This window comes from Orcinus orca, chromosome 20, assembly GCF_937001465.1.
Source record: "Orcinus orca chromosome 20, mOrcOrc1.1, whole genome shotgun sequence".
Classification (NCBI taxonomy): domain Eukaryota; kingdom Metazoa; phylum Chordata; class Mammalia; order Artiodactyla; family Delphinidae; genus Orcinus; species Orcinus orca.
In genome coordinates, this window is record NC_064578.1 from 43,422,938 (window position 1) to 43,446,618 (window position 23,681).

The 23,681-nt window shown below is 50.6% G+C and overlaps 2 protein-coding genes across 8 annotated transcripts; both read left to right on the plus strand.

The window, feature by feature from the left end:
- The first annotated feature begins 7,963 nt into the window (after positions 1-7,963).
- On the plus strand, positions 7,964-15,492 carry RBM42 (RNA binding motif protein 42). 3 transcript variants are annotated; one of them, XM_004284206.3, is made up of 10 exons: positions 7,964-8,199; positions 8,435-8,579; positions 9,882-9,966; positions 10,062-10,136; positions 11,619-11,684; positions 11,762-11,937; positions 12,432-12,764; positions 13,083-13,200; positions 14,963-15,157; positions 15,249-15,492. In XM_004284206.3, the coding sequence occupies exons 1-10, from the start codon at positions 8,072-8,074 to the stop codon at positions 15,359-15,361; spliced, it is 1,434 nt and encodes a 477-aa protein (XP_004284254.1). In that variant the 5' UTR covers positions 7,964-8,071; the 3' UTR covers positions 15,362-15,492. The 3 variants fall into 3 exon arrangements, with proteins under 3 accessions (XP_004284254.1, XP_004284255.1, XP_012393848.1); XM_012538394.3 differs by having other exon boundaries at positions 7,970-8,199; positions 11,783-11,937; XM_004284207.4 differs by lacking the exon at positions 11,619-11,684 and having other exon boundaries at positions 11,783-11,937.
- A 2,113-nt stretch (positions 15,493-17,605) lies between these two features.
- ETV2 (ETS variant transcription factor 2) lies at positions 17,606-21,978 on the plus strand. Of its 5 annotated transcripts, XM_049703012.1 has the most exons (7): positions 17,606-17,939; positions 19,353-19,442; positions 19,537-19,650; positions 19,921-19,980; positions 20,237-20,695; positions 21,141-21,253; positions 21,503-21,722. In XM_049703012.1, the coding sequence occupies exons 1-7, from the start codon at positions 17,606-17,608 to the stop codon at positions 21,701-21,703; spliced, it is 1,371 nt and encodes a 456-aa protein (XP_049558969.1). In that variant the 3' UTR covers positions 21,704-21,722. The 5 variants fall into 5 exon arrangements, with proteins under 5 accessions (XP_049558969.1, XP_049558965.1, XP_049558966.1 ...); XM_049703008.1 differs by lacking the exon at positions 21,141-21,253 and having other exon boundaries at positions 21,503-21,978; XM_049703009.1 differs by lacking the exon at positions 21,141-21,253 and having other exon boundaries at positions 19,353-19,436; positions 21,503-21,978.
- The last annotated feature ends 1,703 nt before the right edge of the window (positions 21,979-23,681 follow it).

The window sequence follows — 23,681 nt, forward strand, 5'->3', positions numbered from 1 at the left end:
CTCCATGTAGGTGAATTCCTCTATAAACTAGAAGTTGGACAAACTTTCCAAAATATGATTTGAAATCCAGATGCAGTAAGGGGAAGTACTGACAAAAAAAATAAAAGAAACTTTTACTTGGTTTAAAAAAAAAAGCAGGGCTTCCCTGGTGGCACAGGGGCTGAGAGTCCGCCTACCGATGCAGGGGACACGGGTTCGTGCCCCGGTCCAGGAAGATCCCACATGCCACGGAGCAGCTGGGCCCGTAAGCCATGGCCGCTGAGCCTGCGCGTCCGGAGCCTGTGCTCCACAACGGGAGAGGCCACAACAGTGAGAGGCCCGTGTACCGCAAAAAAAAAAAAAAAAACTAAGAAGAAATGACAAATTGGGGGCAAATGTTCGCAGTTTATAACATAAAAGTGTGTGTGTGTGTAGTGTCAAAGTGGAAAAGAAAAATTCCAAGTCCATGGAAAAATGGGCAAAATATATGAATGGACAGTTCTCAGAAAATATGCTCAAACTCTCTAAGAGAAAAGCAAATTAAAACCCCACTTTGATACATTTCTCACCTACCAGACTGGGAAAAAGGAAACCTGTAATTTTGGCAGCTCCCTCTGTTGGTAAGGCTATGGGAAACAGCACTCTGATACATCAGTGGATGTGCAATATGGAGTATCTGTGGGATCATCTCCAGAAAAACTCTATAAGCATTTATTGGACTTCCCTGGTGGTGCAGTGGTTAAGAATCCGCCTGCCAATGTGGGGGACATGGGTTCGAGCCCTGGTCCAGGAAGATTCCATATGCCGCGGAGCAACTAAGCCCGTGCGCCACAACTACTGAGCCTGCACTCTAGAGCCTGTGAGACACAGCTACTGAGCCCGCGTGCTGCAACTACTGAAGCCCGCGCGCTTAGAGCCCGTTCTCTGCAACAAGAGAAGCCACCGCGATAAGAAGCCCGCACACCACAACGAAGAGTAGTCCCCGCTCGCTGCAACTAGAGAAAGCCCACGCGCAGCCACGAAGACCCAACGCAGCCAAAATAAATAAATAAAATTAATAAAACCCCAAAAATAATAATAAAAAATTTTTTAATTAAAAGAAAACGATATAAGCATTTACTCTTTGCCCAGACAATGCTACTTATAGGAATCTATCCCAAAGACATTCTGGGTGAAATAAAAGTTGTGCGACCTTGTACAAAACAACTAGATCATATTCTTCAGAAAGTTAGTGGGGGTACAGTGGGGATCGTTTTAGATTAAAAGAGACATGACAACCAAATGCAATGCAAAATCTTGATTGAATCAGGGTGGGGTGTTTTAAGTTTTTTTAAGCATTTGCGTTTGAAAGTACATTTTGGGGTTATTTTTTGGTTTGGAGTGTTGTTTTTTGTGGGGTTTGGGGTTGTTTTTTAATATTTATTTGGCTGCACCAGGTCTTAGTTGTGGCATGTGGGATCTAGTTCCCTGACCAGGGATTAAACCTGGGTCCCCCCGCATTGGGAGTGAGAGTCAGCCACTGGACCACCTGGGAAGTCCCGAAAGTACATTAAAAAATTTTTTTTAATTTATTTTTGGGTGCGTTGGGTCTTCATTGCTGCAGGCGGGCTTTCTCTGGTTGCGGCGAGCAGGGGATACTCTTCATTGCAGTGGCTTCTCTTGTTGCGGAGCACGGGCTCTAGGCGTGTGGGCTTCAGTAGTTGTGGCTTGGGGGCTCCAGAGTGCAGGCTCAGTAGTTGTGGCGCACGGGCTTAGTTGCTCCGCGGCTTGTGGGATTTCCCAAACCAGGGCTCAAACCCGTGTCCCCTGCATTGGCAGGCGGATTCTTAACGACTGCGCCACCAGGGAAGTCCCGCGAAAGTACATTTTTGAGTCAACTGGGGAAATTTGAATATGAGAAATGAGAGATTGGTATATTGGATAATACTGTATCTTTATAAAATTTCTTTGGTGTGATAATGGTATCGTGGTTAAGTGGGAGAATGTTCTTAGAGAATGTGTGTTGAAGTATTAAGGATGATGTCTGCAACCTACTTTCAAATAGTCTTATTGTTCATAATAATACTGATTTTTTTTATTTTGGTAAAATACAGTTTAAAATTTTGAGACCCAACATCATGTATTTTGAAATTATATATTAGACTAAAGCAAATATGTAGCTATGCTAATGTTACTGGGGACTAAGTTTTTAATGCAAATGAAAAGAGATACAAGAGACTTCCCTGGTGGTCCAGTGGCTAGGACTCTGGGCTCCTAGTACAGGGGGCCTAGGTTCGCTCCCTGGTCAGGGAACTAGATCCCACATGCGGCAGCTGGGAGTTCGCATGCCACAACTAAAAATCCCTCATGCTGCAGCTAAAAGATCCCACATGCCGCAGCTGAGGATCCCGCACGTGGCGGTGAAGACCCCACCTGCCGCAACTAAGACCCGGCACAGCCAAATAAATAAATAAATATTTTTTAAAAAAAGAAGAAAAGAGATACAAATATAAAATCAAAGAAGTAATACCCTGTAATCTTTCATTTGAATTGGAAATATTAGAATGAACTCATGGGGTTTTCTCTTTCTAAACTATATATATAATATGTATAATAAATATATATAAATATGTATTATATATATATATTTCCCTAGCTAAGTCCACGGAAAAGCTCTACATATGACAACGCAGTAACAATGAGCAACCTAGTGCCCAGGCTGTGGCCTCTAAATACCATCTCTGACTCAAAGGAACCAGGGATCCTTGGGGAAATAGCTGATTCTAGGTCTGGGGCAGGAAATGCGCAAAATGAGTATGAAGCATTTTGTACCAGAGAGCAAGGACGTCCTCCAAAACTACTGGGATTGAGTCAAAAGGACTCAGGAGTCTGTATGAAGGCGTTGCCACTGGCTAAAGATGGGACATTTTGAGCAGCAATTAGAATGACTTCAATGGGGACTTCCCTGGTGGTCCAGTGGTAAAGAATCCGCCTTGCAATGCAGGGGACGCGGGTTTGAACAAAGATCCCACACGCCGCAGGGCAACGAAGCCCGCGTGTCACAACTATAGAGCCCACGCGCCTCAACTAGAGCCCGTGTGCCACAAACTACAGAGCCCACGCGCTCTGGAACCCATGCGCCCCAACTACAGAGCCCACGTGCCCTGGAGCCCGTGTGCCCCAACTAGAGAGAGAAAACCCGCATGCCACAACTAGAGAGAAGCCCGCACACCACAAGGAAGAGCCCGCGCGCCGCAACAAAAGATCCTGCATGCCTCAGTGAAGATCCCACATGCCACAACTAAGACCCGATGCAGCCAAAAAAATAAATTAAATATAAATAAATAAATAAATAAAAAATAAATATTTAATAAAAAGAATGACTGCCATGACTTGAAGCACATAAATATGTTTGAAAATGTCAGTTCATATTGATATTCACACACACATTCCTCACTGGTCACCTTTGAAGGGTGTTAGTAACCAACTCATTTCTTCCCCCCCCCAATATAAAATAGAGAAAGAATCAAACATTTTCTGTCTTCTTTCCTGTATGTGAAAAAGTAACCCAATTCCTGATAAGGAGGACGTTTATAGAAGTCACTAATAATTTCAGAGAGAATGATAAAATTCGAAAACCACTATCTTCCATATGTTAATAAGTAATAGATACAGGTAATGATGATCAAGTGCTGCTAAAACTATTAATGGAAAGATTGATTGAGCTTTTTAAAATGGATGGAACAGGATGACACTGCTGGTCAATCTTGGCATCACCAAAGGAGTACAACCAGATACCATGTGCTCCTGATGAGATACAGCAGGATTACCTCTTAAGTATTCTTTTACCAAATTAAACCTAAATCTAATCAAGCTTCTGTTACTGCAATAAATAAGCAAGGGAGAGGAGGCAGCGAGGAACAAGTGAAACAACATAATTAGTTAAATCCAAAATGTGAGACGTCCTATAGGACAATTGATCAGTTTCTGCAGCAAATAGAAGACAAAAAAAAGAGAGGGTGGGGGGAGAAAGAGAAAGAAAAGGGGGAGGAAGAAAAAGGCAGGAGATGGGAAATTTTCAGGTTAAAAAAAAAGACTTTAATAGGATTTTAAAAGCTGGAACAATTTGAGCAACAAAATAACTAAAGTGTAATTGTATAATAACCGAAAGTATAGAATATCCATGAGTCCATACTGATACAAGTGATTTAATAACGAAATAAAGGGGGTACAATAGACATCCCTTGTGCAAAAGAATTCCAAATAATTTATGTAGATATCTCACTCTCACGGAGGTGGAACTTAACTACTCCACCCCTTAAGTATGGGCTGTGCATAGTAAATTCCTTCCAAAGAGCATAAAAAGAGAGTTTTTAATTTATTTTTTATAAATTTATTTATTTGTTTATTTTTGGCTGGGTTGGGTCTTCATTGCTGTGCGCGGGCTTTTCTCTAGTTGCGGCGAGCGGGGGCTACTCTTTATTGCAGTGCGTGGGCTTCTCATTTGCGGTGGCTTCTCTTGTTGAGGAGCACGGGCTCTAAGCACGCGGGCTCAGTAGTTGTGGCTCGCGGTTTCTAGAGCGCAGGCTCAGTAGTTGTGGCGCACGGGCTTAGATGCTCCGCGGCATGTGGGATCTTCCTGGACCAGGGCTCAAACCCGTGTACCCTGCACTGGCAGGCGGATCCTTTTTTTTTTTTTTAACATCTTTATTGAAGTATAATTGGTTTACAATGTTGTGTTAGTTTCTGCTGTATAACAAAGTGAATCAGCTATATGCATATATATATATCCCCATATTCCCTCCCTCTTGCATCTCCCTCCCACCCTCCCTATCCCAACCCTCTAGATGGTCACAAAGCACCGAGCTGATCTCCATGTGCTAAGCAGCTGCTTCCCACTAGCTATCTATTTTACATTTGGTAGTGTGTATATGTCAATGCTACTCTCTCACTTCGTCCCAGCTTAACCTTCTCCTTCCCTGTGTCCCTCAAGTCCATTCCCTACATCTGCGTCTTTATTCCTGTCCTGCCCCTAGGATCATCAGAACTTTTTTTTTTTTTTTTTTAGATTCCATATATATGTGTTAGCATATGGTATTTGTTTTTCTCTTTCTGACTTACTTCACTCTGTATGACAGACTCTAGGTCCATCCACCTCACTACAAATAACTCAATTTCGTTTCGTTTTATGGCTGAATAATATTCCATTGTATGCGTGTGCCACATCTTCTTTACCCATTCATCTGTCGATGGACACTTAGGTTGTTTCCATGTCCTGGCTATTGTAAATAGTGCTGCAATGAACATTGTGGACATGACTCTTTTTGAATTATGGTTTTCTCAGGGTATATGCCCAGTAGCGGATTGCTAGGTCATATGGTAGTTCTATTTTTAGTTATTTAAGGAAACTCCATACTGTTCTCCATAGTGGTTTTATCAGTTTACACGCCCACCAATAGTGCAAGAGGGTTCCCTTTTCTCCACACCCTCTCCAGCATTTATTGTTTGTAAATTTTTTGATGATGGCCATTCTGACCGGTGTGAGGTGATACCTCATTGTAGTTTTGATTTGCATTTCTCTAATGATTAGTGATGTTGAGCATCCTTTTATGTGTTTGTTGGCAATCTCTATATCTTCTTTGGAGAAATGTCTATTTAGGTCTTCTGGCCATTTTTGGATTGGGTTGTTTGTTTTTTTGATATTGAGCTGCATGAGCTGGCAGGCAGATTCTTAACAACTGCGCCACCAGGGAAGCCCAGGGAGTTTTTATTTTATTTTTTAATTTTTATTTATTTATTATTTTTTGGCTATGTTGGGTCTTCATAGCTGCGCGCGGCTTTCTCTAGTTGCCGCGAGCGGGGGCTACTCTTCGTTGCAGTACGTGGGCTGCTCATTGCGGTGGCTTCTCTCGTTGCGGAGCACGGGCTCTAGAGCGCGCGGGCTTCAGTAGATGCAGCACGTGAGCTCAGTAGTTGTGGCTCATGGGCTTCGTTGCTCCGCGGCATGTGGGATCTTCCTGGACCAGGGCTCGAACCCGTGTCCCCTGCATTGTCAGGTGGATTCTTAACCACTGCGCCACCAGGGAAGCCCCCAGGGAGTTTTTAAAAAGTAATTTTATAATAAAGAAATCTGACAAGTGCTACTTCAGGAGATCAAAGTTAACAATAATAATTCATGTTGATAGTATGTAGCCTTGGTATGATATGATGAAAATTGCACTTTACCTCTGTGGTCTCCCTCCCCCGCCCAAAAAAAGCATAACCCCAGCCTAATAATGAGAAAAACATCAGACAGATACCAAATGAGGAACATTCTACAAAATACGTGACCAGTACTCAAAACTATCAAAGTCATGAAAAAGAAAGAGTAGGAAATTGTCACTGGCAAGAAGAGCCTAACGAAACAAGGCAACTAAATGATATGTGTTATCCTGGATGGGATGCTTAAACAGAAAAGAGATTAGGTAAACACTAGGAAAATTGAATAAAGTGTGGACTCTAGTTAATAATTTTTTAAGGCATCCTATTCTTATAACATCTCTAACACAGAAGCAAACAAAGTATTTTAACAAAGCATTCATTTATGCTGATTCAAACTGGAGCTTCAAGAAACCAAGGCAAGCGGTAACATTAAGTTTTGTTTTTGTTTTTACTATTTATTTATTTTGGCTGCGTTGGGTCTTCGTCGCTGCACGCGGGCTTTCTCTAGTTGCGGCAAGCGGGGGCTGCTCCTTGTTGCGGTGCACGGGCTTCTCATTGCAGTGGCTCCTCTTGCTGCAGAGCACAGGCTCTAGGCGAGAGGGCTTCAGTAGTTGTGGTGTACAGTCTTCAGTAGTCGTGGCTCGCGGGCTCTAGAGCGCAGGCTCAGTAGTTGTGGCTCACGGGCTTTGTTGCTCCACGGCATGTGGGATCGTCCCAGACCAGGGCTCAAACCCGTGTCCCCTGCATTGGCAGGCGGATTCTTAACCACTGAGCCACCAGGGAAGTCCCCAGTATAAAGACATTTTGAGGCAGAGAAAATTGAACTCAGTCTGGGTGTTAGATGATACTAAGATACCCATTTTCTTGGGTGTGAAAATGCTGTTTTTGTTTTGTTTCGTTTCCTTTTAAATACTCCTTATGTTAGAGAGACATCATGAAGCTATTATGGGTGAATTGATAGACGTCTGGAATTTGCTATAATGTAAAGCAAAAAAATAAAAGAAGTATAGACGAAACAAGAAGGGTAGAATATTAGTAATTGTTGAGAGGTACGTGGATGTTCATTCTCCCTACTGTTGTGTATTTTTGAAAATATTCATAAAACATTTTGAGGACTAAAAAAAAAAAAGGAGGGGTCAGCTGTATCCCTAGAAAGCACAGACACCGAAACTATACGCGTGACCTTATGAGGTGACGCACTTGACTACTGTCTCTCGGCCTTTGCATGAACTGTATTCCTCCTACCCAGAATCTCTCTCATTTTCATCCAGCAGAAGTTTTCAGACGTCACCTCCTCCAGGAAGCCTGAGTCAGGCACCTCATCTGAGCTTCCCACATCATGTCCCTGTTTTTTCTGGGACTCACTGTCTGGTAGCGTGTCCGTCTACCCCAGAGTGGGCGACCACGGCCCCCAGCTATACCCAGCCTCGTCCTGCCCTGGGATCATTCGGATTTCAGTGTGTTTTAAAACTTCCGGAACGGGCCTCGCGGTGGCAAGGGTGGGACCTCCGAACTTTCCTGAGTTCTTAAAGATCAAGTTTCCACTTCAGGAACGGGGACAACTGACTTTACAGTACTTTCATTAGCCCGTGTTCCTTCATGTAGACGTGGTGGTCTCGCTCGGCTGCACTCTCATAGACTCAGAGTCTTCCGTAAAACTCGTTTTTCCGGCACTCTGATTGGCCTATACTCCTCCTTGGGGCGGGCCCTTCGGGTGTGGCCGGGTTCTCATTGGCCTTAGATCCCCGTTGACGAGCCCCGTTGGCGCATTATGTCATGTACCGGCGCCCGTCACTCTCGCTGAGACGTCATCCGCTGGCGCCCACCCTGACGAAGCCAGGGAGTACACAGCGGAACCGGCGGAGGCGACTGAGTTGAGGCGGTAGTAGTGGCGACAGCGACGGCAGCAGCGATGGCCGGGGCGGGGCCAGCCCCGGGACTCCCGGGTGCAGGAGGACCTGTGGTCCCGGGCCCTGGTGCTGGCATCCCGGGCAAGAGCGGCGAGGAACGCTTGAAGGAGATGGAGGCGGAGATGGCCCTGTAAGGCCCGCGACAGGGCGCGATAAGAGCCGTCCCACAGCCAGAGCCCTGGACCCTCCAGGCCACGATAGGCCCGACAGATGGCTCTATCTTGGGGAAATGGGACTTTCGGGATTGTGGGGGCGGGAGTAAGAAGGAGAGCTTGGCAGGGGTGAAGGCGCTGTCGCGATGTACCCAGCGTTCCAGAATTGGTGCAAGGTCCTGAGCTGTGGTGTCTGTCCTGCCCCCACCCCAGGTTTGAGCAGGAAGTTCTGGGGGCTCCGGTTACAGGAATCCCAACTGCTGTGCCTGCGGTGCCCACCGTCCCCACGGTAGAAGCAATGCAAGTCCCAGCAGCTCCTGTGATCCGCCCAATTATCGCCACCAACACATACCAGCAGGTACGGCTGAACTAACGCATATAATAGAGCACGTTGCCTCTGAACACAGTGTTTGTATACAGAGAGCTAGTAACATGTTGGCTTGTTGATTAATTAGTGTGACAAATATTTCAGGTGCCGGGCATTGAGGACACAGTAGTGACTAAGACAAACAATATTTCTGCCCTTTGGGAGCTTTTATTCTAGATCATGTTGGTCAGTAGAACTTTATACAATGATGGAAATGTTCTGTATTTATTTAAAATTCATACTAAAATTAAATAGTTCCTCAGTATCATTAGTCACATTCAAGTGTTTTATAGCTAAGTATATATGAGTAGTGAAGAGAGAGACTACTAAAAAGAGAACAAGTAAATGAAACTTGTTCATTCTCTCAACAGATAATTTTCCAGTGCCTTTTCTGCACTAGGTACTATTCTAGACACTAGGCATATAGCAGAGAACAAAACAGAAAAACAATCACTACCTTTTTGGAGTTTACATTTTACTACTGAGAGACAGGTCAAAGTAGAGTAAGAAAGGCAGAGGTTTATCAGCGCGATCAGGAAAGGCCTTTCTGAGGAGGTGACATTTACGCAGATATAAAGGGCATGATTGAGGGAACCAGGCAGATATCTGGGGGAAGAGTATTCCCAGCAGAGAGAACTGCCAATGCAAAGGCCATGAGGTAGGTGCATACCTGACATGTTCAAGGACCAGCAGGGAGAATAGTGTGGCTGGAATGCAGTGAGCAAGGGAGAGGGTGGGAGGAGAACAGCACAGAGAGGTGGTAGAGACAGATCTAGTAGGACCTTGTTGGTCATCACAAGGACCTTGGTTTTTACTCTGAGATGGGAAGCAGTTGAAGGGTTTTGAGCAGTGAGGTGATGTGATCCAACTTAGATGTCACCAGGGTCGCTCTGGCTGTGTTTGGAGAACAGACTATAGGGGGCCAGGGCAGAGTCAAGGAATCTGAGGAAGAGGCTACCATAATACTCTAGGCAAGAGATAATGGTGGCTTGGACCAGGGTGATGGCACGAGAGAGAAGGAGGACACGCTAGACATAATTTCAGGTAGTGCTAAGTGCTTTGGGGAAGATGAAGCAGGATGATGAGAGAAGTTGCAACTGGGAGGGGCTAAGGACACCTTCGGCTAGTGTGGTCCCAAAAACCTCTCTGAAAAGTGATGTTTTAGCCGAGACCTAAAGTTTGATAGATAGCCACAGAGTGCAAAGAATGAAACCCTTGGCCTCCCAGGTGAGCCTGCCAGGGCAGCTTGGGGGCACTGAATCAGGCCTCTCACCCAAGCCTCCTCTCCAACAGGTCCAACAGACTCTGGAGGCCCGAGCAGCCGCTGCAGCCACAGTGGTTCCTCCCATGGTGGGTGGCCCACCTTTTGTGGGCCCAGGTAAGTAAGGAGTGGTGGAGTGAGGGAGGCAAGGTGGTGAAAAAGGGATGCCTGGGACATTCCTCCAACCATCCTCATCTCTCCCCTCCCAACAGTTGGCTTTGGTCCTGGTGATCGGAGTCACCTGGACAGTCCAGAGGCTCGAGAAGCCATGTTCCTGCGGCGAGCAGGTAGGTCTGGGGCCAGGAAATCCCACATTCCACCAAGCACTCTTGTTTCAACTACTTCACCCTCTCCATTTCATCCCCATGATGTCATTGTCTTTCTAAAGCATAAACCTGATCGTGTACTTTGTCAGTTTGGCATTAGTAAGGCTTCGCTTGATCACTGCAAACCAACCCCATTACTGTCACTCCTAATCCTTACGCTTTGCTATGTTTCTTCATAGCACTTCATGCTTTAGAACAGTTGTACAATTTATTTATTATGGTTATCATCTTTTGCTTTCTCTAAAATATAAGGTCCATGCCAGCTAGTAAGTATTACGTGCTCTCTGTTGATGGGATGAACAAACCATCAAACAAGCACCTGTGCTCCTCACCTGTCAGTCAGGACCCTACATCACCCAGCCCCTTGCAGAGAGAGATCCGCATTTCCTCCTCAGGAGCCCCAAACATTGCTGGGATATACCAGCAGGGCTCTTGTTGAGGTCCCTTCTCTCCCCTGCTCATTGTCGCCCAACTTTAATCTTCCAAAACCTATCAACTAAACCCAAATCAAGCTAACCAAAATCAACTAAAATCTATCCTCTCCACAGGTCACTCACTCCTACTTTGTGTTGTTGAGATGACCTTTATACACACAATTTTTGTGACATTAGTATTTCCTTATGTGTATGAAAAGGGTATGTGTTCTGTAAAGTTCTGGTGTGATCTCTATTAGATTGTACTTGTTAATTGTGCTGCTTAAGGTTTAACACCTCCTACACTTTAGTATGGTTTTGATCAAAGTGCATACCTGACATAGTCCCCTGCCCAGCTTCCAACCCTGCTGTGGCTCCCCAGTGCCCTCCAGAGGACATACACGGTTCAGCCAACAAGACTGCTTGGATGCCTGCTGACCTCTTGACCATTCTCCTATGATGCTGTCCAACTCTAACATCCTCTATTACGATTACACTAAACTGAAAAGGGAAACATTTTTGTTTATAAATGTTCTCCTTGCTAGTAATATTTCCAAACTCACCCTTTGCCTGACCAACTCTTCATTATCCTTTGGGTCTCAGCTTACAGGTCCCTTTCTCCAGGAAGCCTTCTCTAGTCCCCCCGGCATAGGTCTTCTGAGCTCCCACTGCTTCCTGGGCTCCCCACTCCCAGCCTCCATCACTCTGCCTGGGCTTTCCCCCATCCCAGCCCTGATCTCTCTGGCTGTCACTCTGGTGATAGGTCTGCTCTCTCCTGCTCTGGACCAGGAGCTCCCTTAGAGCCCTTGGTCTTTGGTGTGTCCCTAGCATTGCACAGGACAGGGCCAGGCCCAGAGGAAATCATCAGTGGTAAGTTTTTGCTGAATGAACAAATGAAAAGAACCCTGCATCTCCCAGAAGGCTCCCCAGGCTCTTCTCCAGATTTCTTGGTTCTGAGAGTACCCACAAGCACACACCTTGCCCCAAGTGCCCCAGTCCCCCTTGACACACACCCCCATCTCTCCCACAGCTGCGGCCCCCCAGAGGGCCCCTATTCTGCATCCAGCCTTCATCCCTCACGTGCTACAGAGAGCAGGTGAGGGGGCCAGGGTCATCATCCTGCCACGTAACTCCTCCCCAAGCCCTCCGATTTCCCCACTAACACCCTGACAGATTCTGCTCTTTCTTCCACAGCAGGTGGCCCCCGCCCTATGGCTCTGCGGCCCCCTCACCAGGCCCTCGTGGGCCCCCCTCTGCCTGGCCCCCCTGGACCACCTATGATGCTGCCACCGATGGCTCGGGCCCCAGGGCCCCCTCTTGGCTCCATGGCTGCTCTGAGGCCTCCTCTGGTGAGTGTGTACAGGGAACTGAGGGTCAGAGGTGCAGTGGGCAGGGAGGCCCTCATCCTGGCCCGGTGGGCTGTGTCCACCAAGTCCGCCTTTCCTGTGGCTTTTCATGTCTCTGCCTTCTCACTCTCTGACTTTGTCTCTGTCTTTCCCTCTTTCCTTCTGTGGCCATATCTTTCTGTTTTTTTCTTTTTATAAGGAAAGTATAGAGAGAAAACACAAGTTACAGGTGTACTTCTCTCTCTGTATCTCTATTTTTCCTTTGATTGTCTCTGTTTTTCTGTCTTCATGTCTTTTTTTGTCCCTATGTCTGTCTGTCTCTCTGCCTGTGTTTCTCTATCCCTGTGTTTGTCTCTAACTAGAGACTCCTTTCCCTGTCTAGGTGTCTCTTGCCTGCTCTCTGGTGCCCAAGCCCTTGCTCTGTTGTACAGGATGGAGGTGGTAGTGAGGTCTGAGCCTGTGATCTGGCCCCCCTCATGCCCTCCTTTTTCCTACAGGAAGAGCCAGCAGCACCCCGAGAGCTGGGCCTCAGCCTGGGGTTGGGCCTGAAAGAGAAGGAGGAGGCTGTGGTGGCAGCAGCGGCCGGGCTGGAGGAGGCTGGCGCAGCGGTGGCTGTGGGGGCAGGGGGCACCCCAGCTGGCCCTGCAGTCATTGGGCCCAGCCTGCCACTGGCCCTGGCCATGCCTCTGCCCGAGCCTGAGCCCCTGCCCCTGCCGCTGGAAGTTGTGCGAGGCCTACTGCCCCCGCTGCGCATTCCTGAGCTCCTGTCCCTGCGTCCGAGACCCCGGCCCCCTCGGCCTGAACCACCCCCTGGCCTCATGGCTCTTGAGGTAGGCAGGGAGCAGAGCAGTGGGGGCACAGAAAGGGCTGATTGGGCAGACAGGAGCCCAGGGGCTTCTTCACGCAGAAACACATGTCATCTTCTATCTGTGGAGGTAGGAGGGACCCAGGAAATTGGAGGGGTTGGGAGGACATGGGGAATAGGGAGGCAGACACACACATCTGACACCCAGCAGCACATCCAGTGCCCCAGCTATGGAGGCGGGAGGACCAGGTGGGCAGAGGAAAGTGGGGGAACATGAAGAGGGCATATGGGTCCAGCAGACTCCAGCATCAAGCCCTTTGCACCCCATCCCTTTCCTCTGCAGGTCCCAGAGCCTCTAGGTGAGGACAAGAAGAAAGGAAAGCCAGAGAAATTGAAACGCTGCATTCGCACAGCAGCTGGGAGCAGCTGGGAGGACCCCAGCCTGCTGGAGTGGGATGCAGGTAAGTGGGCTCGAGTGCAGGATCTGTGCTGCTCCACCAAGGGAAGGCGACCCAGGTAACTGCACACCTCTCTGTAGGGCCCACCTACAGAGTGGGTTAGCCCACCCCGGGGAGAGCCAGACTAGGACACTTGGGGGGCAGGCCCTTGCCCGGCCACTGAACAGAACTTGGTGGAGGGGATTGGCACCTAGGACCTTCTGGCCTCTGTTTCATTCATGAGGGGCCTGGCTTGCTAAAAGTGAAAGAGCATTCTTTTGTCTCCTAACTTTTTATGAAAAATTTTAATACTGAACTACACAGTTAACAACTATATATCTACCACCTAGATTCAGCGATTAACACTTTGCTGTATTCACTTTAACTTTCCATGTGTTTGTATCTTTTTTTGGTTTTTGCTCAGTCATTTGAAGTAAATTATAAATGAAGTTATCACTTCACTACTAAATACCTCAGTATTCATCTCCTAAGAAAAGTGATATTTTCTTTCATATCATTACACAATTAACACATCTAAGAAAATTAACAATAATTCTGTGGCATCTCATATTCTGTTTATATTCATATTTTCCCAGTTGTCCCCAAACTATATTATAGCTGTTTTTCCCCTGAATCAGAATACATGTGGTTTTATGTCACTAGATTATCTTTTAATGAGAATTGTCTCCCTCCCACTGCTTTGTCTTATGTATAATAGTTTTTTGATGTGTTCAGACTGGTTGGTTTGTAGAAGGTCCTACCCTTTGTCAGATTATTTCCGCCTGGGGTAAACTAACTTGTTCTCAGAGAGTGTCCTCAGTCACCACCAGAGCTATGGGGCAGCCACAGCGGTAGCCAAGGAGAGGGGCCTGCCTCCCATCCTAGTCTTTGACTTCTGCCTCTTTCCCTGGGACCGTCTACCCACCCCAGGCCAGAGCCATGGCGGCGCCGGCCCAGATGTGGCCAGTGCAGGCTGTAGGCCCTAGTTCCGTGACCTTGGGCAAGTCACTTAGCCCTTCAAGCTTCATTTTCCTTATCTCCAGCAAGGGGATGGTAATAGTATATGCTCACGGGGGAAGGGATTCCTGGGCTTGAGCACATTTGGTCGAGGCTCAGGCCCAGCCCAGGGGATATGTCCAGGAATGGCAGCTGAAGTTGGCCTTGGAGAAGAATCAGGCAGTATGTTCAGGTTTAAGGGACTCAAGGGGGATTAGAGTGGGCTTTGCAGAGGAAGCAGGGCTGAGGAACGATGAATTCTGTGGTACCGGGGTGCCATTATGGGAGCCAGTGGGTGTCAGGGGCCCAGGGAATGTCCATGGGGAGGTGTTCAGGAGACCAAAGGATGCTGTGGGCTTGGAGGACAGGCCAGGGCTGGGATGACGAAGGTAGGGGCTTCATCGAGGGAATGGGAGAGCTGGCCCTGGGGTGGGGCAGGGCGGGGCAGTTAGTTAAAAGTGAGGACTCTGGAGCCAGATGCCTGAGTTCTTGTCCCAGCTCTGCCGCTTCCTGATTAACTTGGGGCGGGTGACTTGACCTCTCTGTGCCTTGGTGTAAAGGGTTGTTGGGAGTGCCAGATGTGCTAGAACCTCATGGGTGCTTAGCAGAGAGCCTAGCACAGGGTAAATACTATACAGGCATTGGCTGTTATGACCAAGAGGGCCCCAGGCAGAGACTGCAGGGCATACAGAGGAAGAGGGCTTGGTGATGTTTCCAGAGAAGGTGGGGTCATTTAAATAAGACTGAGCCAGACATCTGTATCCTCTGACCTCCTCTCTCCCAACCCCAGATGACTTCCGAATCTTCTGTGGGGATCTGGGCAATGAGGTGAATGATGACATCTTGGCACGAGCCTTCAGCCGCTTCCCATCCTTCCTTAAGGCTAAGGTGATCCGCGACAAGCGCACGGGCAAAACCAAGGGCTATGGCTTCGTCAGCTTTAAGGACCCCAGCGACTATGTGCGCGCCATGCGTGAGATGAATGGTGGGTGCAGCCTTCCCTAGGGTCAGTGGGCATGGCAGGCATCTGGCCTGAGCCTGACCCCAAGCCTGACCATGAACCCTCCCTCCCACAGGGAAGTATGTGGGCTCACGCCCCATCAAGCTGCGCAAGAGCATGTGGAAGGACCGGAACCTGGACGTGGTGCGCAAGAAGCAAAAGGAGAAGAAGAAATTGGGCCTGAGATAGGGCCTGTGGCCGGGCGCCCGCTCCCACCCGGCCGGGCGCCGGCTCCTCCCCACAGTTCTTTGGGAGATCCCCAACTATCCACCCACCCATCCTCCCCAAAACCAGTTTCAATAAATTTACGTTCATTTCCATCCTTGGCTAGGCTTGGAAGCACTCTTTGGGGGGCAGGGCTTAGCATCCCCCACTCTGGGAATAGTGGGGAGCCTTGAAAGTTTACTCAAACATGCAGATGGGCATTTTTCGGTCCCTGCTGCATGCCCCTTACATCTTCTTGAAACCTCTTAAGTGCACGTCCAGTGCAGCCTATTCCACAGAGGAGGAAGTAGAGGCTTAGGGCAAGGCCGAAGCCAAGCAGAGGCTCAAACCTGTGGTCTTCTGACTCCACCCTGTGTTCTCAGCACCAAGATAAGGGGGCCTTCTGGGCCCTGCCCTTCTGGAGCTCACAGCCTTCCAGGCTTTCATCCATTCAGCAGACTCTCATCAAGGGCCTGGACAGTGCTGGGGACACAATGGTGACTTAAACAGCCACAGGCCCTGTTCCCTCCAAGTTCATGGTCCAGTGGCAGAAGATAGGGCTGTAGCCAGACAGTCACAGCCCAGAGTGATCAGGGTTGGGATGGGAGCCATCCTGGGAGTCAGGGAGGGGCTTCCTCAAGGCACTGGCCACTTCTGAGACTCTCATTCTCTTCCTGTTTTTCTCTCTCCTAGTCTCTGCAGTTGTCACCCTCTAGGTCTCTGAGACTGTTTTCTAGTTTCTTCACTCTGCCAAAATCCAGCCAACTTCTGCTCTATCTCTTTGAGTGTTTCTCTGTTTCTCCTTCTCTGTTTCTCTGTGAGTGCCCCTCTGTTTCTTGTCTCTTTCTAAGTGTCTGTATCTCTCTGAGTCTCTCTTCTCTCTCTGCATCTGTAAGTCTCTCCCCAACTCCTGTTTCTCAGCTCCACGCTTGTCTCTGCCTGTCTGAAGAAGTGTCCATGCAGGAACTTGAATGCCAAACTGGGAGCTTAGACTTTACCCTGAAAGCAGCCAGCCTTGAGAAGCTGAGACAAAGTTTAAGCAGGGGACTAGCATCACAGATTTGCACTTTAGAAAAATCTGGGGTTCTGGAAGGAGGCTGGAGCAGTGACCAGGCAAAGGAGGGAGATGGCATGGGGAGGGGATGAGGGCCTCCCTGGGACATAGCCATCAGAACCCCTGATTGGGAGAGGGCTTGGGAGGGAGGGGAGAAACAATGCCAAGGCTTCTCAGGGAAGCCAGTTACCCAGGAAAGGTGTCAAATTTCCTCAGTTCCTGTCTTCCTCCCTCACTGCCCCCTCTGACGTCACATTTTCCAGTCTGGTTAGAGGGGTGAGGGCCTCCCATCAATGGCAGGAAGTACCCTTCAGCCCCCTGCCACCTGGGCTGGACCACCCAGCTCCAGAACCCTCAAACCCCATCCCCACATCACTAGCCCTCCCTACTCCTGACCCTCTTCTATTCACTGCAGGCAAAGGAGGAGATGGAAAGAAGAATGATTCCAGAAAGGCGGGTTTTAAATGTGTGCATTTAAGTCCTGAGGGGAGACAGAAAAAGATCAATGGGGTTGAGAGACAGAGGGACCGAAATGGAAGGGATGTAGTGAGCAGAGACAGAGAGGTGGGGAGGGAGACAGGAAGAGACGAGAATTGTGGGTCTGAGGCAGTACAATGGGAAGGCAGATGGGGAAAAAACCCAGGGAGGGAAAGAGATGGAAACAGATAAGGAGATAGGGAGAGAGACAGAAACACTTAAAGACAGGTGGGGAGGGACTGAGACATCAGAAGAGACTTGGGGGGATTCCCTGGGGTCCAGTGGTTAGGACTCCTTGCTTTCACCTCTGAAGGTGCAGGTTCAACCCCTGGTCAGAGAACTAAGATCCCACAAGCTGTGAGGTGTGGCAAAAAAAAAAAAAAGTTACTGCAGTCAGGCCTGGTACAACAGAGACCCAGGGCCAGGGACGTCAACCCAGGGCAGAGAGACATGGAGAGACAGATACATACAGACAGGAGAGAGGCCAGCTTCAGGGAGAGGAGGCTCCAGGCCTGGTGGGGCACAGCAGGTGGAGACTCCTTTCAGACCCCTGGGTTAGATGGATGGAGGGACTGGTGATGCCCGAGGGCTCTGTGGTTCAACCAGCGCTGGGTCCAATCCCAGGAGCCCCAGGACCACCCACTGTGTGACCTAGTAAGTTGCTCTTCCCGTTGAGGCCCAGTTTCCCTCGTGTAACAATGAAGGGCAGTGCCCACACCCCCCACTCCTCCCACCCCCAGAATGGCAAGTGGTTAGTGATTGAACTGGGTGAATATTGGAAATGGCCCATATTAAAGAGGTTATTTTTGTTTTTGTTTTTGCGGTACGTGGGCCTCTCACTGTTGTGGCCTCTCCCGTTGCGGAGCACAGGCTCCGGACGTGCAGGCTCAGTGGCCATGGCTCACAGGCCTAGCCGCTCCGTGGCATGCGGGATCTTCCCGGTCCAGGGCACGAACCCGTGTCCCCTGCATCGGCAGGAGGACTGTCAACCACTGCGCCACCAGGGAAGCCCTAAAGAGGTTATTTTTAATGGTAAATATTTACTTATCAATATTGTAGGATGGGTACAAGCACAGGCTCTGAACCCAAGCTACCAGGGTTTAGGGTTGCCAGATTTAGGAAATAAAAATACAGGGCACCTAGTTAAATTTGAACTTAAGACAAACAACAAATAATTTTTTAGTATAAGTGTGTCCCAAATATTGCACGTGTGCATGTACATGTCGCAAGTATACATGGTTTGTTTTTTTACTGAATCATTGGAAACAAGTTACAGACACAACACTTCACCCCTAAATATCTCAGTGTTCCTTATAGAGGTAGCTTTCATATCATAGTACCATCATCACATCTAAGAAAATGACTAATTCTATATCTCATATTCAGTTCATATTCAAATTTCCCCATTTGTCCTAAACTGTTATTAGCAGGGAAGGGCATGGATTCTGGAGATGAAGAAAAGTGGAAGGAATTCCTCCTCAATTTCCCCTTTCATAAAATCGGGATAAGACTAGTACCTACCTGGTAAGCGGATTAAACAAAGGCCCAGGGCACAGCCGGTGGCATGTAATGAGCCCCCAATAAATGTTAGCTATTATTATCACTGTTGTTATTGTTCATACTGTTGTTGCTACTGTCCTCGGAAGCAGCCCCAGGACTTCCCCTCAAAGCCCTCAGAAGGGGAGAAGTGGGCCTGGTGGAGGATCCCAGGTCAACCTACCCCCACTGGCCCCCTGTGGACTGTGACGTCTGCCCACCAGGGGTCTGGCCGGAAATCCCCCTTCCTGTTGCAGATAAGCCTGGCGCAGCCCAGCTGACCCCAGGCTCTCCTCCCCCACCACCTCCCGTGTCACAGGATCAAGTCCCCAAGCCCCCCCCCACGCCCCAGTCACCCCGGAAACACCCCTCCTCACCCGGGTCTCTCCCAGCCTGCTGTTTCCCAAGCTCCTGTTCAAGTCCAAGCAACCCCTGCGGCAGGACAGCCAAAGCTACCGTGGAGGCGGATGGCCATCTCTGGGGGCAGAGGGGAGTGGGGCAGGGGTGACACAGCTCGGCCCCGCCTCAGCCCCTGCAACTCGACCCCCGCTGCAACCCCCAGCTCTGACGTCTTGGAAAATTCCCTCCTGCCCAGGCCCCCGGGGGGAGGGGGTGCATGGTATGAAATGGGGCTGAGACCCCCGGCTGAGGGCAGAGGGACCTGCCAGAGGTGAGCTGTGAACTGGGGACTGGAAGTCTGGGTGTCTGGGGGCCTGGATTCCTCGGTCTGGGTGTCTGGGGGCCCTTAACTCCTGGTCTGAGAGAAAAGGACACTGGAGGCCAACAATCCAGGGTCCTGGGGAAGGAGGGAGCAGAGGCCCGGACTCCTCTGTCTGAGTGAAGCAAGGGGTGGGGCTCAGACTCCAGGGTCCCTAAGCTCACCCTGGGCCCTTTTTTTTTCTGACCCAGAATATTCACAGCGAGCAGCCATGGATTTGTGGAACTGGGATGAAGCATCAGCACAGGAAGTGCCCCTGGGGAGCAGGCTGTCAGGTCTGGGTAGGCTGCTGGGGCTGAGACAATGTGTGTGGGGAGGGTGCTCAGGTGGGCACCTCCACTGACCCTGACGGAGCTCTAACCTTCTTGCCTGCAGAAGGAGCTGAACTCGACTTCTATTTCCCTGAACTGGCACTCCAAGGGGACACGCTGACAGCGGATACAGGTTGGAAAAGTGTCTGTGGGCTGGGACCCCTGAGCGCTGGGGAAGGTGAGACGCTGGCTTCTAAGTCTAAGGGAGGAAGGGGGCGTGCCTGGACTCCTGGGGTTGAGCGGGGAGAGGGGTGTGGGCTTGAACTCCAGAGGTTGAAGGAGGAGGGGCCCAGACAGCCTCCTGAGTCCCAGGTCTGAGTGAGTAGGGGCCGGGGGTAATAACTCTCAGTCCCTGACAAATAAAGACCACTGGGTTGAGTGGCTGAGGGGAGTCTCTAGTCATTGTGCACACCATCCCCTAAACTCTGCTACGTCCTATCCCTCTCAGGGCTCCCACAGCCGGACTGGGGCTCCGCATTACCGTACCCAGAAGCTCCATGGGGGGCGGGTGAGTGTGTGCGGAGAGGTGGGGGGAGGAGGGGACTGGGGTCCTCCATTGTGACTAGAGGTTTAGACTCCCCGATCTTTGAGGGGGAACGGGGATAGGACGGGGGACGCCTGTGCCCTTAAGGTGGCATGACCGAGATCCTGGAGCGTGGGGCCCCAGGCGCCAGGGCTGCGAGCTTCGACCCCTAGAACCCCCGAGGGGGCCAGGGATCGGGACACCTGGGCTCCTCTCACTTGGGGTCCGTTCGTCCTCACAGAACCCGCCCCTCAGCCTCTTCCGTGGTCGGGAGACTGGACAGACTTGCCGTGCACCGGCTCGGTCCCTTGGAGCCGCGTCTCCCAGGCCCTGGGTCCCGCCCTCTGGGCTGGCTCTGAAGGGGCAGCCGCCCAGAACTGCGCCACCTCCGCGGAAAGTGCCAACTCGTGGTCGGGCGCCCAGGTCGCCGCCAGCTCCACCAGCTGGGACTATTCTGTTGGCCCGGACGGCGCCACCTATTGGGGCAAGAGCCTCGGCGGGGAGCCGCCCGCCGACTCTACCATTTCGTGGGGCGGGCCTGCGGGATCGGACTATACCATCTCCTGGGACTCGGGGCTGCATACGGACTGCACCACCTCTTCGAAGGAGTACCAGACTTCAGATCTCACCACTTCTTCCGAACCGAGCCAGCAGTCGGACCGCGCAACCTTGGCTTGTTACCCCAAAGCTAACCACCGAGGTGAGGTCCGAGACACTTCGTCCCAAGGGAGCGAAGCCGGAGTCTAGTGAGGCGGGGCCTAGGCGCCAAGGGGGCGGGACCGGGAAACTGGTGGGGCTCGAGAGAGGAGGGGGCGGTGGCCCTCCTGTTGGGTCCCCAGGGAGGAGAGGACTAAGACACGGGTAGTCTTCCCGAGAGCAAGGGAGGAGGACCTAGGCTCCTGCATTAGGCAAGAGGAAAGAGATGAGGATGTGGATCCCTGGGTCTCCAAGATGGGGCAGCCAAACTCCTAAATCTCCAAGATGGGGGCCCCGATGCCTGGGTCCCCAAGGCCAACTCTTAGGTCCCTTAGACGGAGGAATCCGGACTGGGTCCCCGAGGAGGAGGGGATCCGGATTCCTGGGTCATCGAAGCGACATGATCTGGGGCCAGGAAACCTGAGTATTCACTTGCCTCCACCCCGCAGGTCCCATTCAGCTGTGGCAGTTCCTCCTGGAGCTACTCCACGACGGGGCGCGTAGCAGCTGCATCCGCTGGACGGGCAATAGCCGCGAGTTCCAACTCTGCGACCCCAAAGAGGTGGGGCAGCCTCCCAGACCCGCTTAGTCCCGCCTGGGTCTCCCTGTGTTCAGTTTAGCCCCACCAGCAGCACTTCGCCTAGTGCTAGGCCCCGCCCTCAGCCTCGCCCTCAACTCCGCCCCGCTCCGCCGGGCCTAACCTCCAAGCTGACAGACCAGAACCCCAACCCCGCCCCACCCATCTATTGTCAAGCCCCTCCCACTCCTCACCTCTCCCGCCCCCTCAGACTAAGCCCGGCCTCCGCCCTAGGTGGCGCGGCTGTGGGGCGAGCGCAAGAGGAAGCCCGGCATGAATTACGAGAAGCTGAGCCGAGGTCTGCGCTACTACTACCGCCGCGACATCGTGCGCAAGAGCGGGGGGCGCAAGTACACGTACCGCTTCGGGGGCCGCGTGCCTGGCCTAGTCTATCCCGACTGCGTGGAGAGCGGACAGGGAGCAACGACTCAATAAAAATACACGGTCAAGCATCGTTGTGCGTGCTGTTTGCATCCTTCCCACGGATACTAACTACGTCTGCTAGGGAGCCTGTGTGCACCAGCACACCCACATCGCCTCCACAGCCCCGTGTGATCCCGAAACACACAGGGGGACCTACCGTGTGCTCACTGTGTCGTGGGACACGCAGAGGAATCAGACAGTCCCCACTGGGCCTGCCTACCGTGTGCCTGCCCTGTACTGGGACTTGCACAAGAATCAGACCCAATCACTAACTTTCGAGTTTATTTACTGTCCCCACCTTGAAGAGAGGACTCAGACTCCAAAAAGGGCTTACTGTGTGACCTCCCAGTGCTAGGAACCATCAAGGAATTAGACCTAGTGCTTATGCCCCAAAACCATCTACTCTGTTTCCCCACTCCAAGCTGGGGGCCATAGAACTCAGACCCCAAGGAGAGCCTACCCTGTTCTAGGAACTACTGAGCCTCTGAAGAGAGCCTACTGAGTGGTCCCCTTATGGGCCATGCTGGGAACTCAGCAGTGACCAAGACGACCCTGGACCTTGCCCATAGGAAGCTCACAGTCCAGTGGGGAGACAGACCCATCACCAGCCAGGGACAGCCCAGAGTGGTCAGGGCTGGGATGGGGAAACTCTAGGGGGTAGAGGGGGACCAAAAAGAGGGATCTGCCCTAGCCTGAGGTGGGGGCAGGGGGGTGGTCAGGGAAAATTTCCTGGAGAAGAGAATAGCTGATTTGAAAAGTCAGGTAGGCAAAGAATGTCCCAGTCAGAGAAATAGAGTAATCGAAGGCCTGGAGGTAGATCTCACAGCACTGTTCAATGAACTAAAATATCAGCATGGCTGGAGAGGGGACCACAGCTCAGTCCACAAAGCTCCAGTTGGAACTGCCTATGTGGGCCATGGTAAGGGGCCTGGACTTTGTCCTGAGGGCACAGGGGAGCCAGGGAGGGGGTTAAGCAGGGAAGGGCTTTGGGCTTTGGGAAGATCTCATTGAAGGGGGTGGGTGCAGGCATGTAAACAGGCAGTTCCACAAATAATTACAACGCTGATGAACACAGAATGCATAAGTGGCCCCCAACCCAGTTAGGCCTGGACGCTGCACCCAGCACAGTATGTGAGAAGCTTTGGAGGCCAGGCTGAGGGGAGGGGCAAAAGCAGGTCTCTTTCCCAGCTTCCTCTTCCAGTCCCCGGAAGCCCCCTTTATTCACACAAGAAATTCACGCATTCCACAAATATTTATAGAGTACCTATACTATGTGCCAGAAACTGTTTTAAGTGCTAGAGAAACAATGGTGAATGAGACAAAACTTGCTCCTTTATGATGCTTCTATTATATATTGAGGGAGACAAAAAAAGATAAACAATAAAAGGAAGGATACAGTATGTCAGAAGATAAGTGCTTTGGGGAAATAAAGTAGGGAAGAAACTGACAAGACAGCAATTTTAAATATTTGGACTGAGAAGGACTCATTGATAGGGTGACATTTTAACAAAGACCTGCAGGACATGATGGAGGGAGCCAACTGCAAGAAGAGCATTCCAGGCCAAAGGGACAGCAAGTGCAAAGGCCCTTACGGGGAAGCCAGCCTGCACGTTTAAGGAACTGCTAAGGAGGCCAGTGTGCCTGGAACCGCAGCAGTTAAGAGAAGGAGATAAGAGTATAAAAGGGGGCCAAACCGTGTAGGTCATTTGCAAGGATTTTGTCAGGGTAAGCATTCAATAAATAATTCTTGCACGAATAAGAGCATTTCCGCTAGGATATTTTTCCCATGCCCACTCTCCAACCAGCCCCAAGACCCAGACTCCTTTCTCCTGGTAAAGACAGAGAGGTGACCATGCTGCGCCCACAGCTCGCACAGCCATAGCTCCGTGCGGTTCCAAGTGACACGCAAGCTTGCGATTGGGTCGGGATTGAGGATGAACAGGCATTCAGCCCAATAGGAAGGTTGGACTTCGCTCGCATGGGCGTGGCC